This window comes from Patagioenas fasciata, chromosome 16 (assembly GCF_037038585.1).
Source record: "Patagioenas fasciata isolate bPatFas1 chromosome 16, bPatFas1.hap1, whole genome shotgun sequence".
Taxonomy (NCBI): domain Eukaryota; kingdom Metazoa; phylum Chordata; class Aves; order Columbiformes; family Columbidae; genus Patagioenas; species Patagioenas fasciata.
Window position 1 is genome coordinate 6,800,957 of NC_092535.1, and position 24,026 is coordinate 6,824,982.

The 24,026-nt window shown below is 56.4% G+C and overlaps 1 protein-coding gene across 4 annotated transcripts; it reads right to left on the minus strand.

The window, feature by feature from the left end:
• Window positions 1-983: 983 nt before the first annotated feature.
• On the minus strand, window positions 984-22,593 carry UCKL1 (uridine-cytidine kinase 1 like 1). 4 transcript variants are annotated; one of them, XM_065849898.2, is made up of 15 exons: window positions 22,514-22,593; window positions 15,106-15,299; window positions 14,359-14,465; window positions 13,996-14,166; window positions 13,676-13,747; window positions 11,992-12,181; window positions 11,399-11,460; window positions 6,467-6,486; window positions 4,139-4,237; window positions 3,752-3,845; window positions 3,371-3,433; window positions 2,863-2,985; window positions 2,384-2,491; window positions 1,949-2,105; window positions 984-1,354 (listed from the first exon to the last, which is right to left on the minus strand). In XM_065849898.2, the coding sequence occupies exons 1-15, from the start codon at window positions 22,561-22,563 to the stop codon at window positions 1,278-1,280; spliced, it is 1,587 nt and encodes a 528-aa protein (XP_065705970.1). In that variant the 5' UTR covers window positions 22,564-22,593; the 3' UTR covers window positions 984-1,277. The 4 variants fall into 4 exon arrangements, with proteins under 4 accessions (XP_065705970.1, XP_065705968.1, XP_065705969.1 ...); XM_065849896.2 differs by lacking the exon at window positions 22,514-22,593 and adding an exon at window positions 18,554-18,815; XM_065849897.2 differs by lacking the exons at window positions 6,467-6,486; window positions 22,514-22,593 and adding exons at window positions 10,070-10,086; window positions 18,554-18,815.
• Window positions 22,594-24,026: the final 1,433 nt, after the last annotated feature.

The following is a 24,026-nucleotide window of genomic DNA, read 5'->3' on the forward strand; positions in this document are numbered from 1 at the left end:
GAGTTACACCAGGTGACTCTCATTTCGGAAAGGGCCTGGCAGAACATCTCCCTCCTGCTGTGCTCTCCCTGCTGCCGGCAGCGCCTGCCTTGCCTGACCCCTCCGAGCCCAGCTAAGGGGTAGGTTTGCTCCTCTTGGTCCATTTATCTCCAGCACAAGGATGCTGCATTCGTACTTTGAGTCATGCAGGCAAGGAAAATACTCAGTGTTCAGCCCAGGGGTCACAGCCTCCTCTGACCACATTCATCTCAGGGCTGGCAGCTCTTCTGCTGAGGTTGCGCTGGCCTTGCTCACAGCTTCCTGGAGAGCATGACGAGACCCGCTCCTCCCACGGTGCGAGCCGCTCTGGTTCAGCACAAGCAAGCTGATGTTTGGCTGAGCTGCGTTTCAGGGGTCTCGGTGTTTCTCAAGCTAAGGAATGATGTGACCCAAGGTGAACTTCAGCTTCCTTGGAGATATGAAGAGCTGCCCTTCCTCTGGCACCAATGCTTCCCTTGGGCCTAGAGTCTGGTGTGCAAAAGAGATGTGGACAGGCTGGGGAGCATCCAGAGAAGTGCCACAAGGATGATCCAAGGACTGGGAAGCCACCACATGAAGAAAGGCTGAGAGAACAGGGCTTGTTCAGCCTTGAGAAAAGAGGCTGAGGGGAGACCTCAGCACAATGTTCAGTATTTACAGGGTGGCTACAGAATAGATGCAGACACCCTTTGTACAAGGAGTCCCATGGAAAAGACGAGCGGCGATGGGGACAAGTTGCTCCTAGGGAGATACTGACTGGACACGAGGGACGTTATTGCCAATGAAAATAATCAGCCATTGGAATAATCTCCCCACGGAAGGGGTGGGTTCCCTGACATTGGATACTTTTAAGATTCAGCTGGACAGGGAGCTGGGCCAGCTTGTCTAGACCAGGCTTTGGCCAGGAAGGGTTGGACCAGGCAATTCTTCTGGGCAGCTCTGGGGCATGACAAAGAATGGCTCCATTCCAGAAAAAAAGAGAAAAAATTTATTATTTTTCTTTATAAAATATCTCCAATAAGTTATATAGGCAAATATTTAAATTAAAATAAATTAACTCCGCTCTATGCTGGGACACACGACTGTCCACAAAGTCAAAGTAGGATTTGTGTTTCTTTGAAAAAATATGCCCTAGATCTCCAATGTATGATTTGAAAAAAATATCTATGCTTGGTGAGGAGGAAGGTGAAATCTCTGCGATGGACAGAAGGGGTTAAGGTGCTGAAGCTGCCTGGCGCCGGTGGCATCTCCACATCCAGCTAAGTGCTGAGAGCATCTTCATCATCGCTCCAGTCGGGAGGAGCGTCCGTCCCAAAGTACCGATCGCCAAAGTTCCCTGTGGGGAGAAAAAGAGAGAGGCAGGCATAGTGCAGCTCTGCAGGGAGCCCTGGAACCCATCCGCCCCCCCAGCAGGCAAGGAAACAAAAGCAGGTTTTATCTGACAGCTTGAACAGCACAAAAACTCGTGCGGCAGCAAAACTGGAGCAGCCCGGAGGCTGTTTTAGCACCCGGTGGCAGGGGTGCTTCCTGGCACAGCGGAGGTGAGGACAGAAGAACACGGTGAGCTCGTTTCAGATGAGCTTGTTGAAGGTGGCGGCTCATGGAAGGAGTTGGGTGCAGGTTTTTGCTCCAGCTGTCCCAGCCCAGCTTCTCCACCCGGGGCCGGAGAAGGCTCAGGGCATGTGGAAACAGCTCCTTCTGCCAACACGGTTACGGCCGCATGACAGCTCTCGGAGCATGCATGTCGATGCCAACATGCCAACATGCCAACACTCATGTGGCAGCAGGACCCCGCAGTGGCAGTGGGTCCCCAGGTAAAATAAGGTCAGGCCTAAGCTGCTGTTTCAACCAAGGTTTCACCTCTTTTGATGAGTAGGCCAGAAGCACCAAAAACTCCCCTGAAACAGGTCATTCCTGCCCAGATACTCACCAATGCCGGGGATTATCCGGAAAAGGTCGTTCACCTTCTTGTCCACAGCTGTGGTGATGATCTTCACGCGGGGGAAAGCATAGGCGACGGAGTGGACACCCATCTCCGCCATGAGCAGGGAGAGGAGGAAGATCTTGTCTTCTGGGACATCATGATCCTATGGGAAAGGCACAGAGACAGCTGGGGTGAGGGTATCTGAGGCAGGTTGTGGTCCATGTCCAGCGAGGGCCTTCCTGGAGCTGCTTTCCCTCCTCCCCTCTCTGTGCCCACTGGGATCACTGGGCACAGGACCAAGAGACCAACTAAATCCAGGCTGTCACCACACAAGGAAGGGACAGTTTCAGCGCGAGGCCCCTCTGCATGGACATGGCTGGTGTTTTGGATGTTACTGAGGGGGAACCACCCACCACTGCAGCTTGCCCGACACCCTCGTACCAGCAGCACCCGCACTGCCATCATGGCTGCAGCGCCCGTGGAGACCGTGCAGTCCATCAGGATGACGTGGTCTTCGCTGATGTCCTTCGGCAGCCGCAGGTAGTGGAGCTGGGCAGGGCAGAGAGAGATCAGCTCAGAGGCTGCAGGCAAATAGAGCAACCCCAACCCTCCTCCTAGAGGGGTGGAGGAACTTTCATGTATCATGTGAGCCAGTGTGTGCCCAGGTGGCCAAAAAAGGCCACCAGCATCCTGGCTTGTACCAGCACCAGTGCGGCCAGTAGGCCCAGGGCAGTGACTGTCTCCTGTGCTGGGCACTGGGGAGGTCAAACCTTGAATCCTGGGGTCAGTTTTGGGACCCTCATGCCAAGAAAGCCCTTGAGGTGCTGGAGCGAGTTCAGAGAAGGAAATGGAGCTGGGGAAGGGGCTGGAGCACAAGTGTGATGGGAGCAGCTGAGGAACCTGAGGCGTTCAGTCTTTACCTCCGGCTCGCCCGTGTTGCAGTTGGTCTGGATGAGGATGGTCCCGATGCGCACATCCTTGCACACTGCTCGCAGTGCTGGCTCCATCGTCTCTCCTGCTCGCAGGATCGAGACCCCAGTGATCTGCAGCACACAGTGAGGGTGACCGGGAAGGTGCACGTACACACGGTGCATGTACACATCACCCCGGTGTGACATTGGGCCTCAACAGTGGGGGATCCTAATGGACAACCCCGAAGCACATCCCTTCCAAGAGGGTTGTGCTGCTCCCAGTTCAGGCTGCCTCTCTCAATGGGAGGGCAGCAGTGGCACAGTGACATTGCTGGTGGCATCCCTGGCCACCGACCTGCTGCTGTCTGTCCCGATGATACAGGGTATTGTATTCATGACAGCAGGCACCAAACCCCGGCCTCACCCCAAGAAAACAGGGGTGTCCTCCCCCTGCATCACCAGGCCTTTTAATGTAGCCCCACAGCACAGCGTTAATTAGTGAATTGCTTCCACTTACTTGCTTCCCACTGTATGTCCTCCCTTCGTAGTCCTGTCCCTGAGGGGTCTGGACTGTGCAGCTCTACAAAAACCACGAGAGGACCATTACCAAGGGCTGTGACATGGCTCCCAGAGCCCTGGTACCGGGGAGCAGCACTGGGCTGCTCTGACCCCTTGGAAACCGAGGCTGGACAAAGAATGGCCACCCAGGGGCACGTCAGTGCTCAATGGCCCAAGGGAGCCCTGTCCCATTCTAACCGAGAAGGAAAGGGCTGGTACACGGGGAAGGCTGGAGGAGCAGTGTCAGGACGGTCCCAGCTCCCTGGGAGTTACAGGTCAGGAATCAGAGAGCAAACACGGCACCTGGTGCCCGTCCTCCCAGCTGCACCCCCAAACCCACCTGGAAGGGCAGCAGGGAGAGCGCGTGTTCAATCAGCAACCGCATCAGCCTCTTGGAGTAGAAAATGAACTCGTCTCTGCTGGTCTCCTTGTTTCTAGAGGGGAGAGAAAGCCACCGTGAGCTTTGGACCAAGATGCATCCTGGGAGATGCTGGCAGAAGTGGGGGGCTGTGGGGAGGAGGGAGCCCCTGCCCCTCTCTGGCTATTGGGGTCTGGTTTGCATGGGGCTCAGGTAAAAAGAAGAAAAATTGTTGGCAAGACCATGGAGCAGAGCTCCTGTAGCCAGAGGCCCACCACTGTCTGTCCTGTCCCATGTCCCCAAGCTGTAGGGATGGGGCACAAGTGAGGTTTGAGAGCCAAGCCCCATCCCACCCCGGAGGGGCTTTACCTGATGATGGTGTGCATGCCCCGCACTTGAGGGGTGCTCTTCAGCACACTGAGCGTCTGAGGAAGGGGGTGGCACTGGTGGGCAGAGGCCAGGGCAGCCCTGAAAACCAAAAACATGGTCAGAATGTCTTCAGGTGAGGCTAGAGCACAGCACCTGGCCAGAGCCGTCCTCCCAGATGTCACCTCACACTGCAAACGCACAGCAGGGCCATCCAGCACAGCCGAGCGAGCGGCCAGCCCTGCTCCCACGAACGGGGATGGCTGGTGGGACCAGGAGGACCTCGCAGCCCGAGGACCTGCCATTCCTGCTGGGCAGCAACCCGCGGTGGGCCCGTATCGTTTCCTCTGGTTGGGAAGAAAGTGGAAAACAAGATTAAAACCTCCTGCTGCTTGAGAGTCTGATTTGGGGGTGGATCCTGAACTTGTGGGGTGAGGAGGAGTCGCTGTGGTTTTCTCTGTCCTACAAGTGACAGAGGTCACTTGTAGGAATGGGACAGGCCTGTGTCAATCAGGGCAGTGTCATGGAGACAGCTGCACCACCCGGCGAGGGCTGCAACGAGGCCATTTCTGAGATAGCCGGATTTCAGAAATAGTCGGATTGACACCAAATTGGGAACAGCTTCAAGACTTTACGGCTGGACAGGACTGGCTTTGTGTGACTCATCTTCACACAACTAATGGGGCTGGGAGCTATTCTTGGATCAAGGGAACACCGTTCACGGGGAAGCGCACAATGGAGCCCCATTAGTCACCTCTCTCTCTTTGAGAGCGGCAGTAATGAGATGAAGGTCACATCTATCTGGCTTCCACAAGGCTGGGCAGGATGGACAAGAGACTTTGTCTGGGAGGAGGGCTGGGGTCTGAAAGCTCACAAACGTGCCAGCGGCTGCAACCCATCAGAGAGATGCTGGGAGGGGGAGAAGAGAGCAAACAAACAAAAGCTCCAGGTGATAAAGATTTCAAATCAAGCAGAAACCTGGATTAATTGCACACGCACACACAGAGGCACACAAGCGGAGAAGAAGACAGAGAAGATGACTGGGCAGGAATGGAGGAGGGCAGGACTAGATGAGTTGAGGCCTCCATCCATATAGCCATCTCCTGGTCTTGGCCACCCAACACCAAACGAGACATTCCCAAGGCCTGTGGGTACTTAAGGGCTCCTTCTCACTTTTGCCAGCTCCAGTCCTGCGTAGCAGCAAAAACCCCTATGCAGGGAACGCTCCCGAGAGCCGAGACAGCTCATGGCCATGCAGAGCACGTGGGACAGGTTTTGCTCCCATCACAGGCTTGGTGACAAGCCCAGCGCGATCCCGTAGACCCCACTGCCCATTTAAGACAAGCAGCCCTCAAGGCCCCAGATCTGCCGTTGGTAAAGCGAGCTCACTCTGTTAGTCACTGCAACTCGGGTTAGCTGCCTTCAGAGATGCTCCTACGCCGGGGCTGTGCTGCCAACAGCCCCCCTGTCCTTCCTCCTGCCAGACCTGGCTTGGGGACAGAACCTACGACACATCCTGGGGACACAGGTGCCAACCAGCCCAGCCTAATCCCTCATGACACAGAGCTGAGCTCTACCTTTGGCAGACACTGCTGTCTGCACAGGGCTGCCTGCTCGCCTGTTCCTGCGGGGGACAGAGATCAGCCGCCAACAGAGCCAAGGTGACAAACTGCTGTGCCCCAGATCAGAGCAGCTGGGGGGCTTGTAGCCCGTGGGGCCATCTCCCACCCACCCACAGCACACGCTTGGGCTTGTCACGGCCACCTCTCCCCACTGTCACTGTCAGGTCCGTGTCACAGCATCCCGCCACACCAGTGGGACAGGCAGCCCCTCTCCTGCCCTGGTCCCTGGTGCTGCAGGTGAATGCAGTGTCACCTGGCTCCTGCTCCCTGCCGCAGATGCCACCGAGCGCTCCTGCCCCTCCGCGTGCCTGGGAACACCTCCCCTGCACACCGAGCTGTCACCAAGACCCCGGGAAATGCTGTCAGCATTTTGTCACCGAGCTTTCCGCACCTTCCCCTGACACCCGCGCAGGGTCTGGTGCCCAGCGTGGGGATGGGGAGGTCTGACTGCAGCCCTGCTCAGCGCTGGACGGTCCCCAAGGTGCCTTCTGGGGGAACAGCAGCAAATCCCATTTTTGGGGTTGGGATGAAGATGCTCTCTCAAGTGCCCACCCTGGTTTGGTCTGCACAGCCCCCGCAAAGCAGGACCCTGTCTGCCCAAAAACCCCCAGCTTGGGTTAGTAACGCAGCTTACACGGCACAGCCCTCATCCCCGTTCCCCGACATTAGTGTCACAACCAAAACACAGCCATTAGAATTGTCTCCTCACATATCCCAGCGCAGCTTCCTCTGGTCACCAGGTGGGAGGGATGTTCAAGGGAGACAAGACAGGAAACATGAGAGTTTAAGGGGAGGGGGACAAACACCACATGAAACAAAGGAAAAAGCACCATCATTAGTCAAAGGGGGGGAAAAAAAGCCCTAACTGATCTACGGCTCTTGGAGCTGCCCGGTGCCTGGACCGTACCCACCCCAGGGCTCCTCCCGTGGTGACCAAGTCACACCACAGCTGCTCTTCATGCCACCAAGTTCCATCTGCTCTCACCAGCCCGGAGTCACAGCAAGGGACACTGTCCCATCTCTGTCTCAGGTGGTACCACATGCCAACATGTGCTGCAGCTGGAAATGCCCAGCCCTTGCCCAGGGCTCTGCTGCAATCCCAGAACAACCCCAGGCACTCAAGACCAGGCTTGCAAATACTTTATCCAGCCCGCAGGGCTGACCATCTCCTGGCACACTGGAGAGAGCATCTGCACAAGCCTCGGAGTCCCTGGAAGCCGAAAACACCAGGAAGAGCAGGAGAAACCCGGCTCTGAACCAAACGTCACAACTTCCTGGGAAGACCTTCCTTCCCCTGAGCTCACCTGAACCTGCCCTGGGATCACCAGCCATTGGAGAGGCAGAGAGAAGAGTTTGGCCTCTCTGGCAGCCGCCCCGATGTCACCTGCGGTGAAACTAACGGCCCTTCGCTGCCAGGAGGGACAGAGGGAGCAGGTCACCGTCACCAACCCTGAGAGCAATGCTGTCTGTCCCTCCCCCTGCCAGGTAGGACCATGGTGCAAAATTCAGGCAAGCAGCCACGAGAACGTAAAGAAAAATGTCTCTCTTTGGAAACTTATTTCCCCCCCCAGAACAAAAGCTTTATAGGAAAAAAAAAAAGAGAAAGTAGAAGAAAGAAAGAAAAAGAAAGAGAAAGGGGTGAGCATCTCTCAGGAAGGCTTCAGGGAACATCCTCAGCTCTTTGTTGAGCATGCTATCAAGCGGGAAGCAGACAAGAGACATCCAGCTACAAAGGAGCGAATGCAGTCAAGGCATTTCAAACACGTACAGCAGCTGGCTTTCATGGCTGACATTTCAAACAAGGGCTATTAAACTGCGCCACAGGTTGATATTTAAAGACACAATTGGCAAAGGGCATGGCAAGCTGATCGAGACCTTGGGGGTGGGGAATATTGATTGGCGAGGGGAATTGAGCTGAAAAGAGCACAGGCTCCAAGAGCTGGGCTTGTTGCTGAAATAGCGTGGCAAAAAGGATGGAAAACAGGATGGAAAATGGGCTTGGTCCAGCTCCTGCTGCTGGGGTGGAGGAGAAAAACTCACCTGGGCATGGACGGGAAGAGAGTGTCAGTGTGTAACCACATCTCCAGCACACACACTGCGAACACGGGAGGAGCTGGACAAAAACCACCCCGAGTGCAGGATGCTGAGGTCTGACCTGCGCTCCGAGGGAAGGCGGGGGAAGGCAGCGATGCCCCTCAGCAGCCAGCAGTTACAGGACAAAAACAAGGCTTGCAAGTCCAGAAACTAGCACCACTTTCTCTAAACTCCTCCAAATTCACCCATTTGATGAACTGAGAGTCAGGGAGCACCAGCACCAGCGAAGCAGCTCAGACTGGGGCCAGATCTCAGCACCCAGCTTTGACTCTACCAGCTACAAAGGCCTCGCTGCGTTCCCACAGCCACCAAAAGGCAGCGACATCAGAACAACAACAGTGACATTTAGATCAAGCCACTCAAGCCAGGAGGGTGGGGAACTGGTTTAGGTGAAAAGCCCTGTTTTCCAAGCGCATCGTGCTTGAATTGCGTCTCTCCATCCACCTCACTCTCTTGCGAGCGCAGAGCTGCAGAGGAGCCAATGGGAACCGCAGCAGCAGGAAAAGCACAGGGACTCCAGGAGCCTAAAGAGATTTTTTTGTAGGAAATTTTTTCCAGGCTTTCTGGCAAAGGCATAAATGGAAACCACAAGCCATAAACAGAACCTAAAAATGTCTGTGGTTGTGGCTATCAGTGAGATATTTCTGGAGGTCAGAGGTACCTTTCCAAACCTGCTAGCATTATACTTTCTTGACATATTATTAAATATTTGATTTTTAAGGTGCACAAAAAGATCACCTGTACCAAGCGCCACTTCAATTAAAGAGGAGAATCCCTGGAGAGAAAGGAAATATATGTGTATATATACACACATACATGTGGGCATATATCCATATGTACACGCACACATCAGTTTACTTTCTAGTGTTATTCCTGCAATTTTTTACAGCAACAGACTTCTCTCCAGGTTAAAGAGAACCTTCCCACCTGGCCCTCCAGACACAGGGGGAAGCTGACGCTGTGTGCAGGGAAATGTCAGGCCCCATGGTGTTACACAAGCAAACAGAAATAAAATAAATCACTCAGTTGCCTAGTCTAGGAAACAAATAGCTTAAACAGAAATACATAAAGCAGTGTCTTTTCCTGTTCATCTGAGGTACTTCAAAAGCTTTTTGTACGCCAAATGTAACATTACTTGAGTTAAGTGTCTCCATTTGATGACAGAAGTCTCAATGGAAACCCATCTGCAGTTCTCCATCCCCTTTGCTTCCTAGAAAAACACCTGGAAACTTCTCTGGCTGCTTAATGGGAGCAAGAGAGCTAAAGTCACACCTGGATCCACGTGCTGAGGAGGTGAAGTGAATCAATATATACCCTATAGCACCCATGTGCAGGTACTGAGAAATCAGAAATCCTACTAGAACGGGGCATAAGTATTTTCTTACTGTAGGAATGGGGGTACCTTTCGCCATTTCTGAGCTGCTTTGCTTAATCTAATAATTGGTGTTTAATGATGTTTAATTATCAGGGCTGGAGAGTGGCTCTGAACAACCATTTGTCTTACAAGGGCCAGAGCACAAGTGTGATGGGAGCAGCTGAGGGACCTGGGGGGTTCAGCTGGAGAACAGGAGCTGAGGGGAGACCTTCTGATCTCTGAACTGCCTGAAAGGAGCTTGGAGCCAGGGGAGTCGGGCTCTGCTCCCAAGGAACAAGCGTCAGGATGAGAGGAAACGGCCTCAAGTTGCACCAGGGGAGGTTGAGGTTGGATCTTGGGAACAATTTCTTCCTGGAAAGGGCTGTTGGGCATTGGAACAGGCTGTTCAGGGCAGTGGGGGAGTCACCATCCCTGGAGGGGTTGAACAGATGAGGTTCTCAGGGACATGGGTCAGTGCCAGGGTTGGGTGAATGGTTTGACTTGATCATCTTGAGGGCCCATTGCAACCAAAATGATTCTGTGATTCTATGGAGGGAAATTCAAGAGAATCCCAGGACACAAACCTCCCCTCTTGCAGAGACCAGGGGTCCTCAGCGAACAAACCTGTCCCTGCCTCAGCTCCAGGGCTCTGTGCTCAAGCTGGTGGCACCCTCAAGGGTGACATCCCTGTCCCCATAGCTCCCAAAGCCAGGACAAGGTGGCCTTTCGCCGGCTTTGGAATGTGACACGGCCGAGCGTTATGTGAGCCGTGGGTCTGGCCTGTGGGTCGGGGTGAGGCCAAGCAGTGCCTGGCATTGGAAATGCCTCGGGCTGCACAGACAGGACAGGGTTAGGGGCTCTTACCTGACACTGAGTTCACGCTGCAGCAGCAACACAAAGACACAATGCAACCGGTATTAAGCATTGTCAACACCAGGGTCGTTTCAAGATAAAAGAAAAGGAAAAATAGGAATATTTTCCCTGCATTCACACGTAACCTCTTCCCCTTCTTCCCCTCCCCAGGTAACGAAAGCCCCCCTCCAGCCAGCCCCTCGCCGGGCTCACACAGCGCTCTGGGGAGGAGCTGCTGTGTTTGCTCATGTCCAGCCAGGAGCTTTCCCGGCCAGATTCTCTCCAGGGCCTGGGAGAAACAGCTATTTCCCCCTCCTGGCCTGTGCCCATGGCTGTGTGCTCTCCTCAGCCCAGTGCCAGTGCTGATACCAGGGCTCTGATCCTCGCTCCTGGTTTAGAACCAGCTTCCTGATCTGCTAGAGCTCAGTGCCGTCAATCTGGGCAGTCAGAAAGCCCTGACTGTGTAGAGCGGGGAACTTCCAAACTTCTATCATACCTTTGCATCAGAGCAGTTGCTCCGAAGCGGGCACAAGAGGCACGATGTTACCATGTGCCAGCTCCATCTCAGGGCCGAGCAGCTCCTGCCAGCCGAGAGCTCAGAAAAGCACATGGGAACTGAGCCCATGGCTTTCAAGCACATCCACCTCCAGGTCACGCGCCGTCTACCTCCCAGGACATTGCTCTGAGCATCTCCACAACTTATCACAGCTACAAATGGGCAGGAGGAGACTGTGCTGTTCAGGGAACAGTGACACACAACAGTGTCACTCAATTGAAGGGTCCCAGGCTCAAACCATTGCTCAGGGCTGGCTCAGGACACGCAAAGACAACTTGTTAAAACCAGTGATGGGGAAGCGATGGAGTCTGTGCCTGGAGCAGGGCATCAAACGTGACAAGACTTTGGGTTTTGAAACCCACGGGCTGCACCCAACACAGAAAAGTGGGCTCTTGGCTGGAAAGACCGTGCAGCAGCGCCTGCACAGGGGTGAGGAGGAGAAACCAGAGAGATGAAATACCGCAGAGTTTGGGGCGATGCTGGCCCCAGGAGGGCATGTCACTCAGATCACTGGAAGATGGTTGGTTTGCGCCCAGCTGCTGCTGGACCACAGCTTGCGGAGAAGCCTGGTACCACCCAGGGCACTGGGGAAAGGCAGCGACCTTCACCAAAACAGAGGGAGCAGGGCTGGGAGGAGCCCATGGGGACAGCCCCACAGAGCCTGGAGCTCATAAGGACACGGGGCCACTGCCACCCTGGCACCCAGAGCTCAGCTGCCTGTGACACCACTGCTGCACCAGCACGGCTGTCCCCACAGTGACACCCGCGGAGCCGGCAGCTCTCACCTCTTCCAGCTGGCTGTGGACGTGCTGCACGATCAGGTCGATAGCCACCGTGTTCCCGCTCCCTGGAGTGAACCGAAAGCAAAGGAGAGAGACGGCCCGGTCAGAACCACAGTGCCAGCAGGGCCTGAAACACGTTTCTTAGAATCACAGAATAGTTTAGGTCAGAAGGGACCTTCAAAGGTCCATCTAGTCCAACCTTCTTGCCCAAGCTTGCCACTATGTTCAAAAATCCCTGCCCTAGCAAAGCATCATCCAGCAGGAGACATTCCTGCTACTGTTCAATTCTTACTTAGTAATCTATTATTGCATATCTACAAGTCACTTCTGGCTTTTAAATCACTGAGCTGCAGGAGCTGGTAGGGCAGGAGATGATCTGAGGGAAAAGCACAGAACTTCCCCAAGGAATCTGCTTTTGGCCAGTGTTTGGCGATGCTCAACTGGACCGACCTTTGCTTTGGCATGGGACAGCCACTTTTCTGCCCTAGCCAGCTGGAGGGTGGTGGGACCGGCCAGCAGAGCTGGGGACAGAGGGACGGGGTCTCTCAGGTCCTGCTCAGGACCTTGGGCAGGTCGGGGATGCCCTGAGCAGGTACCTCGGGGCACGACGATGTCGGCCAGCCGCATGGTGGGCTGGATGTACTGGTCGAAGGCGGGCTTGACAAATTTGTTGTACTGCTTGATGACACCCTCGATGTCACGGCCACGCTCGCTGATGTCCCTGCGCAGGCGACGCACCAAGCGGATGTCCGAGTCTGTGTCCACAAATATCTTCAGATCAAGGAGCTGGAAGGAGAGGGGAAGGAACAAACCTCACCAGGTTGGAAGTGTCCCTCAAACCGACCTCCCCCACCAACCCCAGCCAGAAGGCTGAGCCCTGTGCACAGCATAACACTGGTTTAACAGAGCCCGGCTCAGCTCTGGCCTGGAGGGAGCTTTGCCTCTGCAATCCCTGAACTTGAACCTGCCTGACAGCATAGATGCTGCAGTGAGTCTCTTGCTGCCACCTGCCCCTTAGTCTCATGTGCCCTGAGACCTCCAGACCCTGTCTCCACTTCCAAGCAGCTCCAACACTTCGACTGGATCACAGAATCACAGAATACTGGGTTGGAAGGGACTGCAATGATCACCTGATCCAACCTTTCTTGTTAAAGGTCCGGTCTAGCCAATCTGGCCCAGCACCTTGTCCTGAATTTGAAAAGTGTCCAATGTTGGGGAATCCACCAGTTCCCTGAGGAGATTATTCCAGTGGTTGATTGTTTTCAGTGGGAAAAATTTCCCTCTGTGTCAATTAGAACCTCCCCAAGAACAAATTGTCCCCATTGCCCCTCGTCTTCTCCATGGGACTCCTTGGAAAAAGGGCATCTCCATCTATTCTGTAGCCACCCTGTAAATACTGAACATGGTGCTGAGCTCTTCACTCAGCCTCTTTTCTCGAGGCTGAACAAGCCCTGTTCTCTCAGCCTTTCCTCATGTGGCAACTTCCCAGTCCTTGGATCATCTTTGTGGCCCCTCTCTGGCCCCTCCCAGCCCATCCACATCTGGTTATTCAAGAGTGAGAAGGAGCCTAGAGAAGTTAATGTCTGTGACACTGACCAAGTGGCTTAATCCCAGAGCGCTGTTGGGTTAATGCTGGAGGGGATCCAGGCGCAGCACCTCAGTGCACGACATGGCCCGTGGGTGACAGTGACACACGGATGTCAGAGGAAACTCTCAAGGATTTATCTGGCTGTCCACTGGAGGTCATCATTGCTCCAGGAAAGTGCAGCCCAAACACTTGCTTGGCAGGGAAGGAAACTTTCCAGACCAAGCTTGGCTAAGTCTGTGCACGGCTCAGTCCCTCCTATAGCACTTCTCATGTATCCAAATAATTCCCAAGAAAGCCTGAAGTGCTGGATGAGTCCAGCCCAGGAACCCCAGGCTTTGTGCAGCAGGGGTACAAGAGACTGTGCTGGCTGTGCACACTGCAGCATGCAGGGGGGCTGTTTCTAGATAGATTTATACACTAGCACTGCCAGGGACCAGGTCACCACTCGGCTCCCAGTTCCTGGGAACAAACGGCTGTGTGAAAGGTTGAACCAGACGTTGTTCACATGGAGGGCTGGTTTGTAGATGCTGAAGCAACATGGGAGGACAGAGTCCCGTCCAGTGGTGCACAGGAGCCCCAGGGCAGCCGGGACTCTTTGCTCACCACACGCTGTGACTGAGGCTGTAGAAGGGGGAGCTGGAGCCCTCGTCCCTGACAGGCTTTCCTGGAACTGACCCCAAACCCTTCCTCACCTTCAGGAGCTCCTTGTCTGCGAATGCCATGATGCCTTCAAAGATAATCACGTTGGCGCCATAGAGGGTTTTCTGTGGAGTCAGAATCGATGTGGTTATCACAGAACACGTGTTCAGAGCTGCCCCATCCCCGGGTATCTCTCTGGTTTGTCAGTGACTGTGTCAGCAGTGCTGCTCACCCGAAATATGCACCCTGAGCCAGACACAGACCAAAGGGCAACTGCCTGAGTCTGCCTGCAAAAGGCAGGGGCTGGGGGGTCCAAACAGCTCCCCCTCTCCCGCTTTGGCAGTCCCCCACCTTGTCCCTCTGTGTCCCGTACCCATTCCTTCTTCCGGCTGTGGGTGGTGAAGTCATAGATGGGGATCTTCACACTCTTGCCTTGCTTCAGCTTCTTCAGGGTGGCGATGATGAGGTCAAAGTCAAAGGCGTCGGGGTGGTCAAAGTTGAAGTCATTGCTGGCTGCCTGCTCCTGCTGCTGCTTGGTCAACACCTGCCGCAAACAAGGGGTTAGTCCTTCCCTCCCCACCGCCGTGCCCAAAAACCTACCCTCCTGCCACAAGAGCCACCAGAAGGGTCCTGGGGAACCAGGAGGTTGTCACTCCATCAACAGTGCATTTCCCCATCGTGGTGTTATGCCAAGGGCCATGGCAGCCCAAGGAGCCAGGACGATGTGTGTCCTCACCTTGTAGAAGGAGTCCATGGACAGCAGAACCACCCAAGGGACATCAAGAGCCTCAATGATCATGGTGGCCACCGTGGTCTTCCCAGAGGCGCTGCCTCCTCCTAGGCCTGCCAGGGAAAAGGGGATGAAACCACCAACTCCAGGATCTGCCTGTCCAGCCACAAGCTGGAGCATGGGTCCTGCCCTATTTCACTAAGCTGGAGGAACCTCCACAGAGGGAGATCAATAGGCTCTACAACAGAGATACTATCCTTGAAAATGTCAAACGCTGTGTACAACGACTGCCAGCAATGTGTACAGCAAAAGCTAGGAAACCCTTCGTTAGATGGTTGTGTAACAACGGGAGAGCTGGCATGAGAACCAGCCTAGACTAAATCCCTGGGAACTCGTGACAACTCAGGCAACGAGTACAAGAGCTGAGAGAACAACAAGCAGAGATTGTGTCTGGTGGTGCCTGCTATAATCCACCACCCCATCTGCAAACCCTCGGCTTCTGCCCGGTCCTACGGCTCACCCAGTCAACACTGGAGTAACCACAGGGACCCTCCCTGGTCCTGTCTGGACTGAGCAGCTCACAGCCACAGCCCGGAGACAACCTCGAGTTTCCAAGCAGGTTGTGGGGCAGGAATCCCCCCAAGATCTCCTGGGGAGCCTCCAGGCAGGCAGCACCCATGCTGCCCAAGCCACCCATCACGGGCTGAAGTGCAGAGGTGGGACAGAGCCTGGACACACGCTGCCATCCCCTACCTATCACGAAGGCCTCTTTGGACTGCGTCCCGTGCTCGTTGTACCAGGGTGGCCGGCCAGCTGTGTAGATGGTCCTCTTGCTGGTCCGCAGCAGGGGGGGCTCTGACTTGCACTGGCTCGTGGTCCGCTTTCGGGGGGGCTTGCTGGAGCCCACCGCGGGGTACAGCCGGTCCAAGGACTCGGCGCTGCTGTTGCTGGGGATGGAGAGAGGAAGGAGCTGGGTTACTGGTGGTGGGGAGCCCTTCCCCAGTGTTGCCAGAGTGTGGGAGTGGGGTCTCAGGGGGTCCCAGGCTGTAGCGGTAAGGCAACCACAGCCCAGCTGCAGCACCACCAGCTGTTTTACCTGGAGAAGGTGCAGCACAAGCATCACTTCCCACAGCCTGCCTGCTTGGGGAATGTTTACATTAAATAAATACCCCAGCAAGCTCTCAAAAGCACTAAGGGATGTTTTACCATGGGCAATAATCCATCCTGATGTGCTGAGGGACATTTCTGGGGGATGGAAGCCAAACACGTGGGCTATGGTTTGACCATCCTCATCCCCGCACGCACAACCTCTTTCCTCTTCCCACCCTGAGCACTCCACTCCCTCCCAAATCCCTAGATCTCCTACCCCTGAGGGCTGAAACCCCCAGTGAAAAGCCTTTGAGCTGGCCAGAGCCCTTCACATTGGCTTTAGCATGCAGGCTGAGCGAGCACCGAGCACAGCAAAACCCGGGAGCTGCTAAATTCTCTCTCTTATCTCCCCTCCCGCCACAGCCCTGGGGAGGGAGAGGAGGAAAAAAACACCCTCCGGAGTCCTTTTGAGCTTGGCAGCAGGAGAGCAGCGCCTGGGAGGCGATAAGTGGCCTCTGGCCAGGAGATAAGCTGCAGCCCAGCCGCCGGCACGGGGACCAGGGATTATTTATACCAGCTCCCGCTCCTCCCTGTGCCGGAGGGGTGTGCGAAGGGCTCTCCTCGCGCTGCCTCCTCAGCCGTCACTGGGCTGGAAATGAAACCTCTGCAAGGTCAGAGAGCCCCGGGCACCAAAGTCCCCAAACCCGACACCGTCCGATACAGCCCAGCTGGGCTGGTCAGGCTTTGCTGCCTCTTGGTTGTTTTTCTTGCTCTTGAAAGGGCTTAAACTGCATGGCTTTACAGATTTTGGGTTGATTTTAAGCTGTTTTGGTATGAAGATTAATTCCCTTCCCCTCCCCCAGCCCTTTTTAGAGCCATTTTAGATAAAAATCAGAATTTGAGACCAGCCATCTGTGCATAAAGCCACCTGGTAACCCCCCAAGCACAGCGGGATCCCCGGCACCCCATCCCTGCGGAGCGGGAGGCAGCGACGCACCTGCCTTTGCCAAACCCCTCCCAGCAAAACGCGGGTGCAGCTCCTGCCCCTGCAGCGGGACATGTCACACCAACACCAGCCCTACGAACCCCCAGGCCCCCGCCAGAGCCTGGAGCCACCAAAACCCGTCCCAAAGCACCAGCCCATGGGCCAGCACCAGGCAACGCCAACCTCTGGCTCGCCAAGGGCCACAAACACACTAAGAATTGCTTTTAAAAAACAAAGTTGGGGGTGACACCCGCCGGGAAAGAAGCAAACCCAGACGGGGTATTTTGGGTTCCTCTCCCACCAGCGATGCTGCAGCAGCAATTACCCCCCCGTACACTACTCCCAGAGCGGGGCTGACATCAGCCGACCATGCCGGTGTATAAACAAAGTCATTTTGGCTTGATAAAAGCAAGAGATGACAAAGACACGGTTGTTTACCAGAAAACAAAACGGCTCCTTTCATCTGTGTCCCAGCCCCTCTCCTGGGGCCGTGGTTACCCGCCAGCCGAGCCGCCGGCGCCATTCCCCAGGGATGCTCAGCCGGTTTTCCACCGGGGACACGCGCTGGTGCGACAGGCGAGCGGTTCGGGATGCTCTGCCCTGCGGTGTAACACACACCCCAGTTCTGCTCCGCCAGCCTCAGCCCACGATCCGCACGCTGCGATGCTGAATGAGGCCACAATTCCCAAAGTGACTCCGAGTTTGGCAAAATCCTGTTTGTTGGAGCTGGAGAGGAGCCTGAGTGAGAGGCTGATGTCTGCAAGGTGTCCTACCTTTGTGCAGCATCAATACAACCCAGCACCTAGCAGGGACGAGATTTGGACCCCGACGTCTCTGGTTGAGCCCATAATTACAGGCTGTGCCCACAGGTGACATCCCGTGTCACCTCTCTGCAGCCTGGGGTACACCGAGGTGCTGGCACAGAGGGACCCAGCCAGCAGCTCCATGTCGAGGAGCTGTGGGGACAGGGACGGAGACAGGACAGAGTCGCCCCCCCCGGCACCCTTGGGGCTGCTCTTGGATGCAGCACGTTAATCCTGTTCCAAGAGCTGCCCTGCTTCGCCTCTTCTCAGCCAAATACTTCCAGACTTTCACCAAAATCCTGGTTCTATAGACACCTATCTGCACCATCCAGATCGACACAAGAGGTGGATATTCTAGACCTATTAAACCAGTGTTTCCCGTGATTTATCTCCGATAAGCACGGCCGCGGGGAGGGCTCTGGGGCTGCCCCAGCATCCTGCAAAGGTCAGACGCTTTCTCCTAATGTTACACTTCAAGTTGTGGAGATGTTTTCCGTGGAGGTCTTTGCCAAGAAGGGACTTTCCTCCCAGCCACCTCGCAACCATCTCCTTCTGCCATTTCTGTCACTTTTAAAAAACCTCCCTGCAGCAGCGACATAGCCCATGCAATGCCCCTACCTGCCAGGTAAAGCACCCGGAGGAAGGGAATTCTCTATTTATAGCTGAAGTTAATGCCACTGCTGTGACAAAAGGACGGTCCTTGTCCCACGCAGGCCCTTCCCAGCAGAGCGTACCCTGGGATTTCAGCAGCGCGATGCCACAAGGCAAATGTGAAGGGAAACATCACCGTGGACTTGGGAACCCCCCTCATGCCAAAATTTCCTGGAGCACCCAGCTGTCACCAGCTCTCTGCAGACTGTCCCCAGCTTTTGGGGACACTTTGCCTTGCCTGTAGCTCATGCTGGAATCTGCCAGGAGAAACCCTGACCCCGTGGGGATGCCCAGTGGTGGGGTCTGCTCCCCAAAATGTCCCAACAGCCCCCATAGCCAGCAAGAAAAACAGCAAAGCCCCAAACCTGAACTTGCAAGCAAACAAGAGAGCTCATCCTCCGCACCCTGTGAATAACACAACTAAGGACGCAGCCCTGAAAATCCACCCGCCGAGTCCCGAAAATCCACCTGCTGAGCCCCCACAGGCACCCGTGTGGCTCCATCCCTGTCCCCCAGGACGCTGATCCTTCCTCCAGCTGCTGCCGGTGCTTTCGCAGCCTCAGCCGGGCATCGGGAACACGGTGGGTTTGCTCCCGCAAGCGGGGACTGAAAGCAAACAGGTGACAAAAAGGTAAAAAACCCACCCAAAAACCACAGCAAAGGAGGAACTCACCCGCCATCCGGCCCCAGGGCCCAGCAGCCTGATATGCGGACGCTGGAGAAGGCCGGGGGGCTGCTCATCTCCACCCCGACGCTGGGCAGAGGGTGTCACCCCGTCCCTGTCCCCCGGCACTACCGTGGTGAGAGGGGGGCCGTGCCGGCGGGGGTCCCCGGGCGAACCCCGCTGCACTGAGCCATGCACAGGAGTGTCCCCCCGGCACGGGGACCACAGGGACGGGGTGACGGGGACCCCCCAGCAGACAGAGGGGGCTCGGGATGGGAGGATGGAGGAGGGTGCTGGCGGGGGAGCGTCTTTTGCTGGGAGCTGCGGAGCGGTCAGCGCGCATAAGAGGATAACTTAACCTCGAGATTACGTTCATTACCTGATATTAATAGCACTGGCTTGATTAAAGAAAAAGCGGGGGGGTCGGGGGAGGTGAAGTGACACCTCCCTTCACCGCCCCTCTGCACAGGCAATAAACACCGGCCCCCCCCACACCTCTGCTCCCTGGAACAGGGCTCGCTCGGCTGCCTGGGACATGGGGGCCACCGGGACATGGGGGCTCACCGGGGATCGCCGGGGCAGCAGCTCGCCCACCACCCGGTAAGTGCGCGGCCGCAAGCACCGGCAGCTCCCGGTGTCAGCAGGGAGGGGGCCGGGGCGGGATGGAGGGGTCCACAGTGGATGGAGCTGGCTGGGGCCAGGGGCTGCTGGCTGTGCTGGGGCTGTCGATGCAGGACGTGTCCCCATCCTGGAGTCGCTGGGGAGGGGGGTCCAGCTGGGAGCCCCCTGGTGCTCAGCTCCCCTGGGACGAGCTGCCCCTCGCTGTCCCCTCGGCCCGGAGTAAACAAGTGGGTGAAACTCAACACCCGGGTCTGCGGGCGGCTAAGAATAACGTCCCGCTGGCTGCTCGGCCCTGCGATCTGCCTGCTCAGCCCCCCCGCCAGCTGCCCCCCCGGCCGTTCCAGCTCTTCTCTCAGCGCCAGCATCCCCGGGGGGGCGGGAGCCGGGGCACCCAGCACTGAGCCACCCCTGGGGACACGGGCAGCAGCTGAAGGGCAGCATGCCCAGTAAGGGGGGACAGCCGGGAACTGCAGTGGGGGGGTCCCAGCACTGGCTGCTGAGAATGGGGGGGTGGCGGAGGTGACACCCAAACGACAGACAGGCAGCAACAGGATCTGCCAGGGATGTGGCTCATCGTGACAAGGTCCTGCCATCACCAAACGAGCCCCCAGCCCCCGGCACAGTGAAATGAGAGCTTGGCTTCAGTGCACCCACCTCCGCAGTGGGGGGGACAGGGAGGATGTTCCCCCCGCACTCAGCACTAAGAAATGTCTGGAGATGGAGCGAGAGATGGGGAGAAGGGCCCTTCCTCCCCCTCCCTGAAGCACCAGGGCTGTTCCAGAGGTGGGGGACATGTGCTGCATCCTCAGCAACCCCCCAAACACGGGGGGCAGCGGGCACGGCCGCACTGGCCGCCCCTGCTCCCGTCCAGCAATGGCACCAGCAGAGGAGAGCATCACCCCAAAACATGTCTCAATGATGCCAGCACTACTAGAGAACAGGGACAAGGCTCTGGCACCCGAACGGGGCTGCGGGACGGGGACAGGGGGTTCAGAGGTGACCTGTCCCCAGCGCTGCTGCCGCGACGCCAGCAAAGTGAACGACGATCAAAGGAACATTTTCCATCCTGTGACTTCAGCACGGACTCCCCTTGCTCTGTAAAAGCTCTTTCAGGAGCTTAAAAATAAAATCCTCTTCCGCTGCGATTTCTATTCTTTCTCATTGAAGAAGCAAAAAAGAAAAGGGACAAGGAACTTGGCGGCGAGGAGCCCTCGCCCAGGCGACGCTGTTCCTTATCGCACGCTCCCCGGTGCCTTTTTTCCTGCCTTTGTTTAAAAGGTCCAAGCAAGGGGAGCGACTGTCCCGACTCCCCGGTGGGACGGGAATCGCCTGTGCCAGCTCTGCACCCCGAGCCGCCCGGCACAGCCGCCGCACATCACCGCCGCTTCCCGATCCCCTTCCCGGTTTCAGAGCTCTCACAGAGGCCGAAACTCCTGGGTTTTGGACTTTTTTTTTCCTTCTAGATGATCTTTAAGCGCAAATCCCTCCTCTGTAATCACAGCCTCCAAGACTTAAAATTGGGAGGAACAGGAGAGTGGGCACAAGGGCTGAGGTCCCCTTTGCCTTCCAGGGATGGAAAGCTGCTCGGTGCGTTCTCCTTGGGATTTAAGGACAGAAGCTGAATTGCACAGCCCTTTTCCCTCTTTGCTCACCGTAACCCGAATATTGTCACTAGATCTGTATGAAAAAGCTCAAGACACAGCAAGCCCACAGCAGAGGGGTGTCTGGTCCTGCAGGAGAGGGTCCCTCTCCTGCCTTCCACACCTGCAAGCAGCACCCATGGGCCAAACCTGCTTCCCTCCATCTTTGTGGTCTTTGTTGGGCCAGACCTGCATAAGCCAGCCCTCCGCCGGGCTTTTAATGTCCTACAGCAGCTTTAACTTAAGCCGAATGTGGCTGCACCGCAACAGCCTGGTCCAAAAATCCTGGGGACCTGCACCAGGAACCCCCCTCCAGGGTGAGACGGGGCCGTATCCCACCACCCTGAGAGCGAGACGGGCTGGAGGTGGGATTTGTGCAGGGAGGGCACAAGGAAAGGCCTTGGGATGGAAGGACCAGTGCAAGGGACAGAGGGACACACCCAGCGGATGTAGGGACACACCCAAGGGATGCAGGGACACACCCAAGGCACACACCCAGAGGATGCAGGGACACACCCAAGGGATGCAGGGACACACCCTAGGGACACACCCAGAGGATGCAGGGACACACCCAAGGGACAGAGGGACCCTCCTGCCACCTCAGTGCCAGCAGCTCCAGGGTGCCCTCCCCGCGCCGTGTCCCTCCTGTCGACCCATGGAACGTCACGCCCGCTTGTCCCCGTCCTCACGCCAAGCTCTGCCACCGCGCTGCCCTGGCCACAGCTGCCCCGGCGCAGGACGGAGCACCACGGGCAGCTCAACACCCCCCTCGCTCTCCTCAGCTCTATGAAAGACGACAAAAGGACAAACATTTCCCTCTTCTAACACAATTACCTCGCTGCTATTTATACTGAGTGAGGGCCGCGGGAGCGCAGGGTCAGGCCACCCGGCGGTGGAAGGCGCTTGGTTACACAACCCAGTTACTCATCTGCCCGTTACTTCAGCTGGCTCCTTCCTCCCCTGCCTCATCCTCATCCTCCCTGCTGCCACCGCTGACTGACAGGAAGGGCAAAGACAATGTTGTCACGGGCAGCTGCTGGCTTCGTATTTAGGTGGCGTTTTGGCACCGATTTCGGTGGAGCGGGGGTCAGTTGGTGCCGCAGGGATGCTCGGATCCGGGTACCCTACAACCAGGGATGCTCGCATCCCCATAACCAGGTTTGCCACCACTCTGGTGATGCTCCAGAGCCAATTCCCAGGTGTTGTTGCTTGGGAGCAGTCATGCTCCTCCACACCTGTGGATTGTGGTGAAAAAGGGAGTGGAAAAAAGAGAAAACACCTGAGTGGGGGAAAAAAAATGCCCGTCTAGTGTGGATTTTTTGATAGTGTTTCCCACTCCACCAGCACCTCGTGCTTGCTGGAGCTGACGCATGTGCCAGCGCGTTTGCAAGAGGGCTCTGCGGTTCATCGGCTGTGAAATTAGGGAGGAAAAGGAACGGTAAAAAACCCAAAGCCAGAAACCAGCTAAACAAGAAATAAGCCCAGTTTGGTAAAAACAGTGGATAAATGGTTGCGTGATGGGAAGAATCCGCAGCGTTGGTTGCTGGGATGGGAAAAGGCAAAGGGTTCGTGGGAAGGAGCGGTGGGATCGGGCCCACTCGCGGAAGTGGCACCGCGGGACGCGACCGGGATCGCACCGCCCCGGAGCCGCCGGTCCCGCTCCCGTCCCGGGGGCGGTTTGTAGCGGGGGGCGCCCAGGGGTCGTTACCTGTCGTGCGGATCCTCCGGAGCCCCCTCGGCCGCCGGGGCCGCGGCCATGGCGGTGCCGGCAGAGGCGGGAGCGGGCGGGGAAGCGGCGGGGGCGGCGCTGCCGCGGGGCTTCCCGGGACTTGTAGTGCGGGACGGGGGAGAGGGTGCGGGGGGTGGATGGGGGTGCTGTGGGGTGCAGGAGGGTGCTGGGTGGTGTATGGGGGTGCTGTGGGGTGTTTGGGGGCGCTGGGGTGCTTTGTGTTTGGGTGGGTGCTGTGGGGTGGGGGGGATGCTGTGGGGGGGTAGGTAGGTGCAGTGGGGGGCTGGTGGGAGCTGTGGGCACGAGTGGGTGTTGTGGGTGCACATGGGTATTGGGGGTGCAGGTGGGTGCTTTGTGCTTGGGTGGGTGCAGGTGGGTGCTGAGGGGTGCATGGAGGCGCTGGGGGGTACGTTTTGCTGTGTTATACAGAAAAGAACCAATAAATAAGAATATTAAAGCCAGGTCATGTTCCCACCTGTATGGCCTGCAATATGATTTCCAGATTCATATTTGCAGAAGTTAAGCTTCTGGGTTATAATTCTTGAAACAAAGGGATTCCTTTCAGCTTTAACAGGTTCATACAGAAAAAAACCTGCACAGTAGGAAAACTTCTCTGTGCATCAGCTCTGTGGACGTTCCCCAAGCCAGTTTGTGCAATTTCTGCGCACGTTTATAAACTGGAATTGGAAAAAGCAGGAGATGGGTACTCTATCCCTATATAAAGCTCAGCTCCATAAAGGAACCGCGACTTCCTGACGTGACCTATAATGGAAGAAGAGGCTTTGGAAAGACCTGGGATTTTTTTGCCTCTCAGCTGGAACCACAGGCAACTCTCTCCTCTTTAAATTGCCATCACTATTCAAGCTGAATGATAATGTTTTACTTAGACGCCAAAATTAGCCAAAATGGCAAAGCTGTGGCCCCAATGAAATCACTGTTTATTTCATCAGTGTTGTTATTTATAAGAAAATCACGACATAAATTAAATTATTCCATATGCTGGGAGGTGTATGGGGGTGCAGAGGGTGTATGTGGGTGCTGTGGGGTGTATATGGGTGCTGTGGGGTGCAGGTGGGTGCTGGGGGCGTAGGTGGGTGCTTTTTGTTGGGGTGGGTGCTGCGGGGTGTGTGTGGGTGCTCTGGGGCACAGGTGGGTGCTGTGGGGCAGCCGCACAGGAGCACCCACCCCAAGCAGCCGAGGGTGCCACACACAGCACCCCCACCCGCAGCTGCCGCAGAGCCGGGGATGGGGGATCTGGGGACCTGCAGGCTCTGAAATGGTCACTCGGAGGCTGGCGGGCCCTGGCCCTGTGTGGGCTCCGGGACAGCACCAGCGAGGATCCGGTTCTGCTCGGCATCACCTCCCTTCTCACAGCCCGTGTCCCTGGGTTGACGTTTGTGGTGCCACATTTGGGCGGCCGGGACAGGCGCCACTCCCAGCGTCCCCATCACAGCCTGGGGAGCTGAGCTGCCCATGGGGAAACGCAGGGTTA